The following is a 13,887-nucleotide window of genomic DNA, read 5'->3' on the forward strand; positions in this document are numbered from 1 at the left end:
AAAGGAGGCAAGAAGGTTTTCGCGGAGGTGGGACCCTGTTGCATTTCAGCAGGGTCTGCGCTGTAAGGGTGGAGCATCCTTAACGAGCGCCCTTCCGCGAATGCACGCGAGGCCACCGGGACAACCGTGTCCGCCACACCCCGCGGAGCCCGCCCCGCCCCGCGCGGCCCTAACCCCTCAGCCCCGCCCCTCCATCCCCATTGGTCTGTCTCTACGCCGCTGCGCCCAATCGTAGCGCTTAGCGCCAAATTTGAATCCATGTTATCATTTGAATCGGGAGCGCGCCGCAGCTGCTTTGCGCGCCCGAGCCGCTGACGCCGAGAGCCTCCGGGACGTGGCTGGGCTGGGCCGTCCGGCCGCCGGCGAGGGCGAGGGAGAGGGCAGGGGGTGGAGCGGGGGCCGCGGCCGCGGCGGAGGTGGGCGCGAGTCTGCAGGCCGGAGCCCGGTCGGTCTCTGCGGCGCGGGGCGGGAGGCGGACGCCGGTGGCCTGGTCCCCTGCTCCTCCCGGGACCGGCGCGAGGCGCGCGCCGCGGGGCGGTGGGTCGATCCCCTGGTGTCGGCGCGGGAGACTCGTCCAGGGTGAGCCGCGGCCGAGGCCCTTCGGGGGGCGGGGACAGCTGGCGGGGCCCCCGAGGGGCGTCCGCGTGGACCACTCGGGACTCTGCGGGCACCGGCGCTCTGGGCTGGGCCCTGCCTGCTCGTTCTCAGTGCTAGCGTGGGGTCTCGGCGGGGACTCTGGTGGGCGCCGTCCTGGCCGCAGGTCTTTAAGGGGTGTGCCGACTTGTGGGGGGACAGCCCGGGACCAGCCTGGGGCTTCCACAGCGGTCAGTATAAAGTGTGGGTCGAGGCGGCAGAGGCATTGGTGAAGCGACCCCAGTTGGTCACTGGGGTCCAAAGTGCCTTTTTAGCTCTTTGCTTTAGGGTAACCTCCGGCTCCCGGCGTGTTTTATTTTGTTATTTCCTTCAGTGACCTGTAAGTCTGCTTCAGCAAACCTTTTGATGCCTGACCTTCCCGTCCGGGGATTATACTCAAATTCTTGTTTAGAAAATGGGTCCTACAAGACGCCTGGTTACCATCAAAAGGAGCGGGGTGGACGGCCCCCACTTTCCGCTGAGCCTCAGCACCTGCTTGTTTGGAAGGTGAGCCCTGCCGTTGCCTGGACAATTTAGACAATTTGGCTTTAGAAACCGCTCAGTGTTACTAGTCACAGGTTAACAGATGGGATGCACAGCTCTAGGCGTAGTGGTCACCTTGGGTTTGCACAGTGCTGCCTAGGTACTGTCAGTGGGACTGGTTGTTTCATGTGAAATAGAATTTGAGGACGACGTTTACATAATCGTGTGTGTTTTTAATCAAAGATTTTAAAATTGGTTTGATAAAAATCTATAATTGGAGAAAAATATAAAGGATTCTCAAATCCTGCTTGGCTTCAGGCAGGCTTTTGAAGGCCACTGTATTCACCTGAAATCTCTGTGAACCGAGCATTCCTTGGCTGCTGGGGTCTGCAACGAGTAACAAATAAGGAAGGGATCTTATTTGTTGGCTTGTTGGTCTTTTGGGGAAAAACGTGGAATGAGAAGAAGAGTCGCTCTGGTTGCGTTCTGAGAGCTTTTCTTTGGTTGCCTTCCTGCGTTGTTGGTGGTGGTAACTGGGGTCCGTGTATAAACAGGAACCGTTAATCACACCCTGCTCTCATTTTCTGAAAGTGGTGGGTGAGTTGCCATCCCTGAAGAGCCCTGTGTGGGGGACCCTGACCTCCTCCTCCCCACACTCCACCCTGCTACCAGTCCCCCTGCACCCACCTTCCACCACAGGCCCAGCTCTGGCTCACCTTGGTGCTGTTAGCCAGTTGGCACTTCTGTCTCTGGAATTTTCTCTCTACCCTCCTACATGAGCGATTCCTTTCCAGCTTTCAGATAGGAGATTCGTGTTCCCTGAGAAGCCTTCACTGAGCACTGCTCTTTTCTTTCCTAACCCACATGAGGCTGTGGTTTGTCCATTTCACTCCCAAGGTCCCGAGAACAGGAACTGTCTCGTTAACAATTATGTAGCTGGTGTCTGGTAGGTATGGGATCTGGTGTACGAGAGGAGACCACCGTCTAGCAAGCCGACAGTTGTCCTGTTGAAACATCAGCCGGAGAATTGGGTTGGAGTCAGTATGTAGCAGTGGTTGTCAGCTGAGAGCCATGTGACCCCCAGGAGATACCTGGCAAAGTCTGGAGACATTTTTTCATGTCATGATGTGGGAGCCCCACGTCACTGACATCAGGGAGCAGAGGTCAGGTTTGCTGCCAATCCTACAATGTACACAACGGCTCCCCCTACAAAGAACTGTCTGGCTGGGATGTCAGTGGTGCCGAGGTGGAGAACCGCTGCGCTATAGTGATTCTCACTGGCAGTTTCCTGCCAAACAGATTCTCATTTCTAATGAGATAGTCTTTCTCTCTTGCTGGGATGTTCTCATGCCTCAAAATCAAAATCGTTTCATTGACTCAGAGTAGCTGTTCACGTTCCATAACTTCCACTCTCTTCAAAAGGAAAAAACAACAAAAAAAACCATTTTGGTATCAAATGGCAGTAATTCTTTCATACTGTAGTTATTAAGTATCTTTTTATGCAAGATTGTTTAATCTAGAAACCCATTTGTAGTGTCTGATCGTGATATGTGTCGGAAGGGCTATTCTAAGGCTCCAGAGGTTCCTGTTGAGAACAGAGGAGTCACACGGTCTGATCAAACATGTTAAACCCAGGATGGTAACAGGGGCACCGGAGGCCCAGGGAGCCTTGCTAAGGGCATCTTGGATTAGTTTCTCTGTGATTTGGGGATTTCTCTCTTGTGGTGCTTGCTGCTGACGTCAGCTTCCTGTGAAAAGACAGATCGCATCTAGATAATTGGTTGCTGTTGCTTGTGTTTAGTGTCTGTAATGAGAGGAGACTTGTGACTTTGTCAGTTAATAGTGCAGTTTTAAAGCAATCAAAAGCTCACAAGTTGTGAGCATTTACTGTGTACCAGGCAAATGGCAGAGCTGAGTAACTCGTTTAATTGTATGAAGAGCACCGTGATGTGGGTGCCAGTGGAGCCCTCTTGGTATATGAAGAAACTGAGGCACAGAGAGGTCCTAGCATGAAATACAGCACTTTTGGTGATGATTAAACCTTTAAACATATATAACATTACCAACAAACATATGTAAATCTTTTTTATAACAGAAAAAAAAAGCAGAGTCCAAAAAATAATTATTCTCCAAACAGATGTGAAGTACTCCTTTAGCTGGGTCTCATAATTACAAGCATAAATATTTTAGCAAGAGGAAATTCAGTTTTGTATTCTAATATTTTCCATTATAATTACTTTTAGGTACTCTAAGTTTTAATGATTTAAAGTAGTTGCTTCTACAATACTTGTAAAAATTGTCAGCAAAATGCAAAGATCATTTACATTGCCCAGTTTGTTTTTCCTTTATGTCATTGCATTTACAGATCAAATATAGAGTCAAATGCTGTTTTATTTTGAGTCAGTTAACGTAATTTTTTTTTTAATCGGTGCAACCTAAAAAGTCTTTACTCTTTTGAATTAAGGGGTATCGAGTGTGACATTCGTATTCAGCTTCCTGTAGTGTCCAAACAACACTGCAAAATTGAAATCAGTGAGCAGGAGGTGAGTGGGTTTTTGGAAGTCTATTTTTAAAAACTTTTCACTTTGTATCCATTTATTAGTTACATGTTTTCCTGTGTTTTCTATTTATAGGCAGTATTGTTTAATTTCAGTTCCACAAATCCAACACAAATAAATGGATCTACTTTTGATAAACCTGTACAGCTCAAACATGGAGATATGATAACCATTGTTGATCGGTCTTTCAGGTAGGTAAGAACTAATTGGGTAAAGACAGACTTTCTAAGTCACCAAAAACCAGCTTCACAGTTCACCAGGGATCCTTCTTTAATGTGGGTGAACGTCAACATGTTTGAGGCTGTCATTCCCAACACTATGTCTTTATCTAAATTCATGAGCATCTAGAAGGAATGACAAATGGAGTTATTGCGCCCCAGCTCAAGAATTTGAGAGCACATGTCTGTGCTGAGGACAGTGACCAGGTCCTAAAGGAGAATCATGTTGTTCCAAGTGTTGCGAAACTGCATTCATTTTACTTCTCTATGTTAAAGTCAAGTACACTTATAGAGAAAGATATGAAACGAGATGCATGACCTAACTTATTGGGATGGACCGGCCTTGTGATTTCACCTGTCAGGGACTGAACTGTGCTCTCCTAAATTCACAAATCCTAACCCCCAGCTCCCCTGGAACGGGGCCATTTTTGGACAGGCCTTGAAAAAGAGGATTAAGTTAAAATGAGGCTGTTAGATTGAGTCCTAATCCAACCTTGTCCTTAGAAGAAGAGACTAGGACTCAGAGAAGCCAGGGGAGCAGGTGCTCAGAGGGACAACCCCGAGAAGGCAGCCGGAGCCTAGGAGAGAGGTCCCAGGAAGCCAGCCCTGCCCACGCCTTGATCTCGGACTCCCAGCCTTTGGAACTGTGAGGAAAGACATTTCTCTTGTTTAAGGGTGTGGCGTTTTGTTAGAGAACTAATATACCACCCAAGCCATCAGCAGCATTTCCAGAAGTTTTCCTCCTGCATCTTCTCATCACTATCTCCACTCACCACATAAACCACGAGAGAGTGGCTTTTCTGATAGCCTAAGAGGCTTCGGAGTTCTCCTGCCTAAGCTTGCATCTCTCACCACTACGGTTTTGTCTGCCTTTATTAAACTGCATACACTTGTGACTGAGTTCTGCTCTTACAGTTGTGAGATTCACAGCATGGATGGGATGGGTGGACCCATCCCAGTTGATTCCGTCTCACTGCTTAAGGATTTCTTTGAATTCACCACAGTTTTATACACAGATATACACTGTTCATTCTGGATGGACATTTGAGCAATTTTGTTTTTGAAGTGAGTCAGGGCTTGCTTTTTATGATCAGATGTGGTTAACTCTGTACTAACCTGTCCTATGTGTTTGAAAAGAACGTGTGTTCTATAGCTGCTGGGCAGAGTGTTCTATTTGTATAGGTCCATAAGATTCAAATTCCTAACTAGAATCCTGGTAATGTTTTCTGCCAATTCTTAGTTACTTGGACAGGTAAGTTGTAATCATGTATTTAGGATTTTTTTCTTTTTTGTTTTTAGCTCTGTAGGTTTTTGCTTCCTCTATTTTGAAGCCATACTCTGGGTTTAAATTAAGAATTATCTTCCTCTGGGAGGATGAATCTCCATCATGTAGCATTCTGAAATGTCCTATACCTTTTGTAATGCTTTTGGTGAGAGATTTCATACTATAGTTCTTTCTGCTTTTTTTTTAATCACATTGCTTTCAACTTTCATAATCCTTAAGGTTTTAGACGGTCTCTAGGAACTAGCTGCTAGATGCACTTTTGTCTATAACTGGTTGATCTTGACAGATTGACCCTTTCATCATTGTAAAATGTGCAATGTCTCTAAATAATTTTTATCTTAAAGTTAATTTTGTCTGGTGTTGGTACAACCTCTGCACCTGTCTTCTGGTTATTGTTTGCCTGGTGTATCTTTCTCCATCATTATACTTTCATTCTATTTGTGTCTTTTTAAGAAAATATATACTTTAAAAATGTTTTTACTGAACATTAAACGATTATAAGTACTGTAAGTTAGACATTTAACCAAAGCACACTTACTTACAGGTTAAATACAGTCATAAAGATGTCTTAAACAGAAACTCATCATGCAGGCAAATTGAGTTCCTTGATGCCCTCTTTTGGAAAGTAGAGGGTGAAGAAAAAAGGTCTTTCATCCCATATGAAAGAGAATGAAGTCTAGAAGAATTTACATGCTGTAAGCGATTTTCTGTGACTAAATCGATAAGGTTGCCAGACTTAGTAAAACAAAACAAAGCAAAAAAGCCCAGGATGTTCAGTTAAGCTTGAATTTCAGATAAATGAACATTTTTTTTCCGCAGTACTGTTTGTGTCTTTGATTCTCAACTGTATCTGTTGTAGGAAAGCAATATATTAATAGTTGGATCTTTTTTGTCATCCATTCTGCTAAATGGAACTCCGTTTTCATTATTGCCTTCATTTGTATTCAATAGATATTTTCTAATTTGAATATCCTGATCATTTCTTTTTCTGTGCTTTTTGTGAATCTGCCTTCATTTTTAAAGGGTATTTTTATTGGATAGAGACTTCTAGATAGGAAATATCTGATGTGGAATGGAGAACTAGAACTATTTCCCCCAAATGAGATGCTGCTCAGATTAAGATTGAGATGATTAAATACCTCTAGCAACAAACAGAAAATGAATTTGAGGAAGAAGGGCTTGATTCAGAGCTCTGGTACCATGAGAAACAATTCCAGATGCTTGACAGCTTCAGTCTTACTTGGTGATGTTGTTCAGTTGCTAAGTTGTATCTGATTCTTTGTGACCCCATGGACTGCAGCACACCTGGCTTCCTTGTCCTTCACTATCTCCTTAAATTTGCTCAAACTTAAGTCCACTGAGTCAGTGACACCATCCGACAATCTCATCCTCTATCGTCCCCTTCTCCTCCTGCCTTCAATCTTTCCCAGCATCAGGGTCTTTTCCAAGGAGTCAGTTCTTCGCATCAGGTGGCCACAGTATTGGAGTTTCAGCTACAGCATGAGTCCTTCCAATGAATATTCAGGACTGATTTCCTTTAGGATGGACTGGTTGGATCTCCTTGCTGTCCAAGGGACTCTCAAGAGTCTTCTCCAACACCACAGTTCAAAAGCATCAATTCTTCAATGCTTAGCCTTTACATCTTACTTAGGTGGCATCTAAATTCTTTTCATCCTTTCTTACCTGGGTACCTAAGTTCAGTATGTGTTATAAAATGTTCTGTGAATTGATACCCGAAGTCTGTTACAACAACTATGTCTCTTCCTAAACATCTTTACATCTTCCTAAAACATGCCTTTGTTCAGACACAGACGGAGTACCTGGGAAGCTTGAAGAGCTCATAGTGATCTGAAGTTAAAGTATAGCTCTGTAATTTACTCTGCAGTGAATGACATCACAAAGTGATAAAAGGTGATAGACACCACCCAGCTTCCTGGTTAACCCTCCATGCCGTCAGACGATGTCCATGAGCAAAAACTAGGAGACACCTGATTTTGTTCTATTACATAGTCGGTTGGTTCCAACAGAGTAGATGCTCAGCGATACTGTTGAATCATAAAGGCTAGTTAGGGTTCAGAAATTAATCTGGTCCCAATCTCTGACAATTGTGTTCTGAAAGAAACAAGGCAATTTACCTAAGTTTTTTGTGTAAAAACACTTCTCTAACTCTAAATGTCTTTCTTTGAATAAGGTAATATCTTGAACAAAACCGAAGTTTGTTCCTTGCTCCTTGGACATTAGATAGATATAGAAGTTTTAGTTTCAGTCACAAATCTTTAATCTGAATATGTGTCTGTGATTCTGTGCACTTCAGGTATGAAAATGAAAGTCATCAGGATGCAAGCAAGTCACCTGAATTTCCAGGACAAAGACGAGACCAGGTGATGAGGGATGTTATCCAGCTTTGGGCTCTGAGTCTTTTTTGCATGATGATAGGGAAGCATTTGTCTGCACTGACATTGTTTTTTTAGACGGGAGAACAGTTTACCAGTTACAGTAGGAAAGTGTCACTAAGGTATTAAAACAAGCTGAACTTGGATATGTTAATGTAATTTAAGCTATCGTTCCTCTTTTATTCAACATAGGAGTACTGACTGCTACACTTTGGGCCGCAAAGTCTCCTCAAGTGTCTCACAATCTGATTTTGCAAATCTTTGGTTAAGACAACCCTGACATGGAACTCAGTTTCCAGAACCATAGGATCTAGTGGTTCATTTTGTGTCCCATTTATTCATCCATTTTTATTTTTCTGAGATAATCATATCAGAGTTGTGGGCGCCAGAGATGCTTTCCAGCTTCGATGGACAGATGACCCATGACACTGAAAGAGAGTCACTGCCTTTTGTTTATGAGTGGAGAAAACACATATTCCAAATGGTCTGTCTTACTAAAATGCAGTTCTGGGAGCTTTAGTAGGACTTAGAAGGTTCCAGGTAAATCCTGAGACTTCCTGTCTATCCTCCTTTTTACAAAGCTACTCAAGCTAGTCTTGAGTGACCAGGAACACCCTGGCTTGAGAGTCTTATCACAGAGACTCCTGAGACCAGCCGGAGGCTCTGCATTTGAAGGTGCTCCTCCTGCTGCGTGCTCCTCCTTCGTGAGAGAAGTAACTAATGTCAACCTGCTCATCAGCTTTGGGGGAAGGCTAGCTTCTGAGGGCTTCCCAGGTGGTAAAGAATCCGCATGCCAGTGCAGGAGATGTGGGTTCGGTCCCTGAGTTGGGAAGATACCCTGGAGGAGTTAATGGCAACCCACGCCAGTATTCTTTCCTGGAAAAATCCATGGACCAGAGGAGCCTGGTGGGCTGCAGTCCATGGTGTCGAAAAGAGTTGGACGCAACTGAGCAACTAAACACTCGCACACACAGCTTCTGAGGTATCCCGCCCACCACCGCCCCCTGCAGCTTGTTATTCATTTGCTCAGTCGCGCCCAACTCTGTGGCTCCAGGAACTGCAGCATGCCAGGCTTCCCTGTCCTTCACTATCTCCTGGAGTTTGTAAACTTGTTACTCTAACTTGTGAGTAGATATAAAGAAACCAATCAAAAAGCTGAACTAAGGGTTTGATAGGAGGTCCCAAGGGTCTGTGACCAGAGTGTTATCTGGGTTGTGATAACGGAAATATCGAAATTGAATACTTAGAACGTGTCATCTGACTGCGATCTTTATGACTTGGATATTATTGTGCAAAAAAGTACAGGTTTATATTTTGTACAGATTTTTAAATTTTAATTCATTTTTATTGTTCAGAAACTGAGCCCTCACACAGGGAGTTTGAAAAGCAGTGCATTCAATACCAAGAAATTGGAAATGAATTAAAGACAGAAGTTAAAGTATTCGCCTTTGGGTGTATTTTGTGACCCCCACCCCCGGCCCCCGGTGATTCAGAGGACATGATTTTTCTAACTTTGGAGCAGGACTGGCCTCTGAATCGTGCATTCTAGTTACTCTGTAGTCATTCTTCATCTGATAAAAAGCTGCCTGGGAACGATCAAGAAGGCAGCCAAGCAGGAAAGCTAGATCCGACCCCGGTGCTCTTTCTCCTCTGCCTGAACTCCTGGGCTTTCAGATACACCTCCAGTCTCTGCCAACAGAGCACACATGCCTAACTGATCCCACTTCACCCACGGATCCCGTAGCCAATTTTTGCTAAAACTGAGTGTGAAGTTGATGACCCTGCCTTTGGTAGGTTCCCAGACCCTGAGGGTAGGTGATGTTGACTTTTAGCTCTGATTCCTCTTTCACAGAAGTTCAATGGAGCTATAAAAATCACTGAGGTTTAATTTAAGCAATTTTAAGTTTCTGTTTCTTATTCTAGTACTATATTTGAAAAAATCATCTGAGAAATGCTTGTGTTATGAGCACTAGCACCCGAAGGTCTGGGCTCATTTCCCAAAGTCTCTTCAAGTCCTAAAGAACAGTAGGGTAGAGAAGGGCATCCACCGGAAGAATATCTTAGTAAATGTCATTTACTGTCAGTATCTGAAAAGGCCTCTAAACCACTCTTTGTATTTTGCCCCTTCACAGGAAACTTCGTGTCGGGTCTCAAGATCCAGCTTATCTTCTAACCCAGGTCAGTAGTTCTTTATTTTTGTTTGTTTTCCTGAGATCCTGTAAGATCAGTTCTTCATGTAGATTTGTGGTGAGGAAGGGGCAGACATAGGCAGGCACCCGAGTTAACCTTTCCCCCAGGTGATGTTTGGGCGCCATGCTTGTTGGAGGGTCCACATGGAGACAATTGTCTAGCTCAGTTCCCCCCTTACTTCTGAGCAGATTGGTAGCACTGGATGCCTGATACTGGCTATCATACACTGAAGTGATTTATTTATTTGGCTTGTAATGCTAGTATCAGAATACTGTCACCATACATTTTGGACATTAAGAAAGTTTTAGGCCAAGTGAAAAGCTAGGTTTTTAAGACAATTTGAAATAGTTTCAAAAATGTGCATATTGTACATGTTAAAATCATTGAGAAAATATCGAACTTCTTCTTATTTCGTAATTCATTGTCAAGAAGGGAAAGCTCAAGATTCCAGTGTCCGTTCAGAAGTCACAGAAGAAGCTGTTTCGGGAAGGCCTGTGGCCCACGGGGAGGACGTCACGGCCGCACATGCCGTCTCAGGGCGCTGGGAAGACCATGTTGCCAGGAAAACACCCAGTCGTGTTTGTTCCTCAGAACTTCCTGGAGATAACCGCAGAGGTGCGATGGATCCCACCCCTGGGGACTTGAAAGAAGATCCCAGTGTAGCATCAGGGGCCTGTCGTGAAGAACCTAAAGCTCTTTCCTCCATTCAGTGTCTTAAGAGGAGTGACCAAAGTGAGTCTCCCTTTAAGAAGCTTTATGAGTCAATGAAAGTGGAGCTGGATCTGAACCCAGGAAAAGGCAATGTTCTGCAGCATCGCAGAAAATCAGGATCACAGCATCACTGCACAACAGGCAGAGAAAGCGCTGATGGGTTACAGGACGAGACTCTGGTCTCACCCAAATCCAGACTGAAATCAGGCCGAAGCCCCCACATGAAGGCAGACCCCGGTTTGGGGGAGCGAGAAAGTAGCCAGACTGAGGGAGGGGGGAGCGGGGAGCTGGTTCAGACACCCAAGGAGCCCAGGAGTCCTAGCGTCACCCGCATGGAGATGGAGACAAGGAAAACCAGGGCCCCCCTGCGATCACCGCAAGCCGCCGCCCCCGTGCGACGGTCACCACACAGCCCCTCCCCAAGGCAGCAGAGTGAAGACCCGAGTGTCATCAGTGGCCGTGCATCTCCGAGTCTAGACCAAAATGAAGGCTCCAGGGCAGAGGATGAGACGTTCACTCCCCAGAAGTTCTTGCCTGGAAACCAAACACCCGTTAAAGTTGGGAGTTTTGGAAATATACCAGAAAAGCTTTTCTCCAGAAAGAGGAAGAGTATGCCTACAAATGTTGACCGTCTGATTGCAGAAACAGAGATTTCACATCTGACGATTTCAGCTCCACTGGTCCTTCAAGTTGAAAGGAAGATTCAAAGTGATTTTCTCAACAAGCCTGAGAAGCTGGGCCCGGCAACTGGACAAGTGTGCCCTGGGTTATCCTGTCTTAGCACAGCTGATGTCAGCAGCTGCAGTGATTCCATGAGTAAGTCTATTTAACTGCCCATTTATTTTCCCCCCAAAGTTTACACCTACCTTGTGTCTAGATGTGAATTCGTGATCCCTTCCTTCATTCGCTAATGATTTGCTCTATGAGGATTAAGGGACCATGATAAGAGCCATATTCGTCATCTGCTCATAGATTAATGTGAAAACCCTGATAACTCACCAACCAGAGGAGGTGCTGGCTACTAGGGAAGAATTAGCAGGGGTCTAGGGTGAGAAGGCAATGGCACCCCACTCCAGTACTCTTGCCTGGAAAATCCCATGGACAGAGGAGCCTGGTAGGCTGCAGTCCATGGGGTCGCTGAGAGTCGGACACGACTGAGTGCCTTCACTTTCACTTTTCCCTTTCGTGCACTGGAGAAGGAAATGGCAACTCACTCCAGTATTCTTGCCTGGAGAATCCCAGGGACGGGGGAGCCTGGTGGGCTGCCGTCTATGGGGTCGCACAGAGTCGGACACGACTGAAGCGACTTAGCAGTAGCAGCAGCAAGGAGATAGGGTGGCCCCAAAATGTATTTGATTCTCGGCAGAATAAGCTTGAGCATAGTTGCTTTTCACAGGAGTTCAGTTCTCAACTATAAGTTCTTATATCCTATAAGTTGAGCCTTTAGAATAAGCAGTGGCAACCCCTTGGAAATGTTTTCACGTGGGGTGGTTCCTAGAACACCCTTGGACCACCTCCATGGGTTTACGTGCCAGGCGCTGCTGTGGGTACCCTTCAGACACTCGCTTCCCAGCCTCCCTGCTGGCAGCAGGTGGGCCCGTGGGGCAGGTGTTGCACTCTCCTCCTTTTGCAAGTGGGGAAACCAGTCACCTGATGGCATGCCACAGACGGCAGAGATGTGACCCGTGGAGCAGGCGTGGCAGCTTGGGAGACTCCCACACTGCCTACGGGGCCCCGGGGGCCCTGAGGCTGTGCCCAGCTCTCAGTCCTCACGGGGGCCCCGGGGGCCCTGAGGCTGTGCCCGGCTCACTGTCTTCAGGGGCCCCGGGTGCCCTGAGGCTGTGCCTGGCTCTCAGTCCTCAGGGGGCCCCGGGTGCCCTGAGGCTGTGTCCGGCTCTTGGTCCTCAGGGGGGCCCTGGGTGCCCTGAGGCTGTGCCCGGCTCACGGTCCTCAGGGGCCCCAGGGGCCCTGAGGCTGTGCCCTGCTGTCGGCTCTGCATCTGCAGGGAGCCCGTGGGGTGAGGTGTGTGGTTCTGAAATCAGACTCACGTGTATATCTTCACGGTGCCCCCATGAGTGTCACAAATGGGGCATGTCACTTAGACAAGGGTTCGTGTTGATGAGTGATTCACAAAGGTGCATCATTGGGCCTGTCTGTCCAGATCTCTGGGAGAAGCTTCCAGCTCCTGGTTCCACTCACATGCAGGTCTGGGTGAGACCCGAGTGTGAGTCCCTTGGGAAAGCCTCCTCAGGCCACTGGTGGAGCTCATCACTGGCATCTCCCCCGGTCCACAGTGGGAACCATTGATCTGGAGCTCATCACTGGCATCCCGCCAGTCCACAGTGGGAGCTCATCGCTGGCATCCCCCCGGTCCAGAGTGGGAACCATTGATCAGGAGCTCATCTCTGACATCCCCCTGGTCCACAGTGGGAACCACTGATCAGGGAGCTCATCTCTGACATCCCCCCTGGTCCACAGGGGGAACCATTGATCAGGAGCTCATCTCTGACATCCCCCTGGTCCACAGTGGGAACCATTGGTCAGGGAGCTCATCGCTGGCATCCCCCTGGTCCACAGTGGGAACCATTGATCAGCCATGGCCTTCACTAGGCTCCGTCCGTACAGGGCTTGTCACTGTGTAAACAGAGTCCTTGCACAGTCACGTTGGGCCTTGGCACTTCGTGATTTGTCCTGGATCTTCCATTAGCTTTGTCAGCATCAGGAGAGGATGAAGGTGGTGAGGTGCCAGGCCTCAGTGAATTTGCAGTAGGTTTGTCTTTAATGGTAAGTGGAAGCAGGTCGCACCTGGGGTGCGGTTTCCTCTGCACTCTGACGTCTGAACCCGTTCCTCTAGATAAGACGGAGGGCATGGCTGCGAAGAGGAGGCGGGTCTCCTTTGGGGGTTGCCTGAGACCTGAATTATTCGATGAAAACTTACCTCCCAACACACCTCTCAAAAGAGGAGAGACGCCAAAGCAAAGACGGTCGCTGGCCGCCCACACGCCCACCGTCCTGAAGAAAATCATCAAGGTGAGGTTCCCCGCGGGTCTCCCCCTGGGGTCTGCTGATGGCGTACATCCTTGGTCCAGACTCTTTCCAAGGTATTCCCCTGGTGGTTCAGTGGTAAAGAATCCGCCTGCAGTGTAGGAGACCTGGATTCGATCCCTGGGTCAGGAAGATCCCCTGGAGAAGGGACTGGCAACCCACTCCACCATTCTTGCCTGGGAAATCCCACAGAGAGAGGAGCCTGGTGGGCTACAGTCCATGAGGCTGCAGAGTTGGACATGACTGAAGAGACTAACACTTTTTTTCCCCACTGTTTCCAAACCCCTCACACTAGTAGAATGACAGCAAAGACCTTTTTCTTTCTAATAAAAAAGTAAAAAGCATCAACATCTCTGTGAGAACGCATTTCC

The 13,887-nt window shown here is 47.1% G+C and overlaps 1 protein-coding gene across 3 annotated transcripts in view; it reads left to right on the forward strand.

The window, feature by feature from the left end:
- Positions 1 to 297: 297 nt before the first annotated feature.
- The window catches only part of MKI67 (marker of proliferation Ki-67), a 30,005-nt gene continuing 16,415 nt past the window's right edge, over positions 298 to 13,887 (forward strand). For all 3 annotated transcript variants that reach the window (XM_081573383.1, XM_081573381.1, XM_081573382.1), the window contains exons 1-8: positions 298 to 579; positions 968 to 1,140; positions 3,581 to 3,659; positions 3,750 to 3,865; positions 7,492 to 7,558; positions 9,703 to 9,748; positions 10,190 to 11,287; positions 13,326 to 13,501. In XM_081573383.1, coding sequence (XP_081429509.1) covers positions 1,049 to 1,140; positions 3,581 to 3,659; positions 3,750 to 3,865; positions 7,492 to 7,558; positions 9,703 to 9,748; positions 10,190 to 11,287; positions 13,326 to 13,501 — 1,674 coding nt within the window. In that variant the 5' untranslated portion in view covers positions 298 to 579; positions 968 to 1,048. The remainder of the gene's footprint in view (positions 580 to 967; positions 1,141 to 3,580; positions 3,660 to 3,749; positions 3,866 to 7,491; positions 7,559 to 9,702; positions 9,749 to 10,189; positions 11,288 to 13,325; positions 13,502 to 13,887) is intronic.

This window comes from Giraffa tippelskirchi, chromosome 2, assembly GCF_054371585.1.
Source record: "Giraffa tippelskirchi isolate mGirTip1 chromosome 2, T2T-mGirTip1v1.2.pri, whole genome shotgun sequence".
NCBI classification, from domain to species: domain Eukaryota; kingdom Metazoa; phylum Chordata; class Mammalia; order Artiodactyla; family Giraffidae; genus Giraffa; species Giraffa tippelskirchi.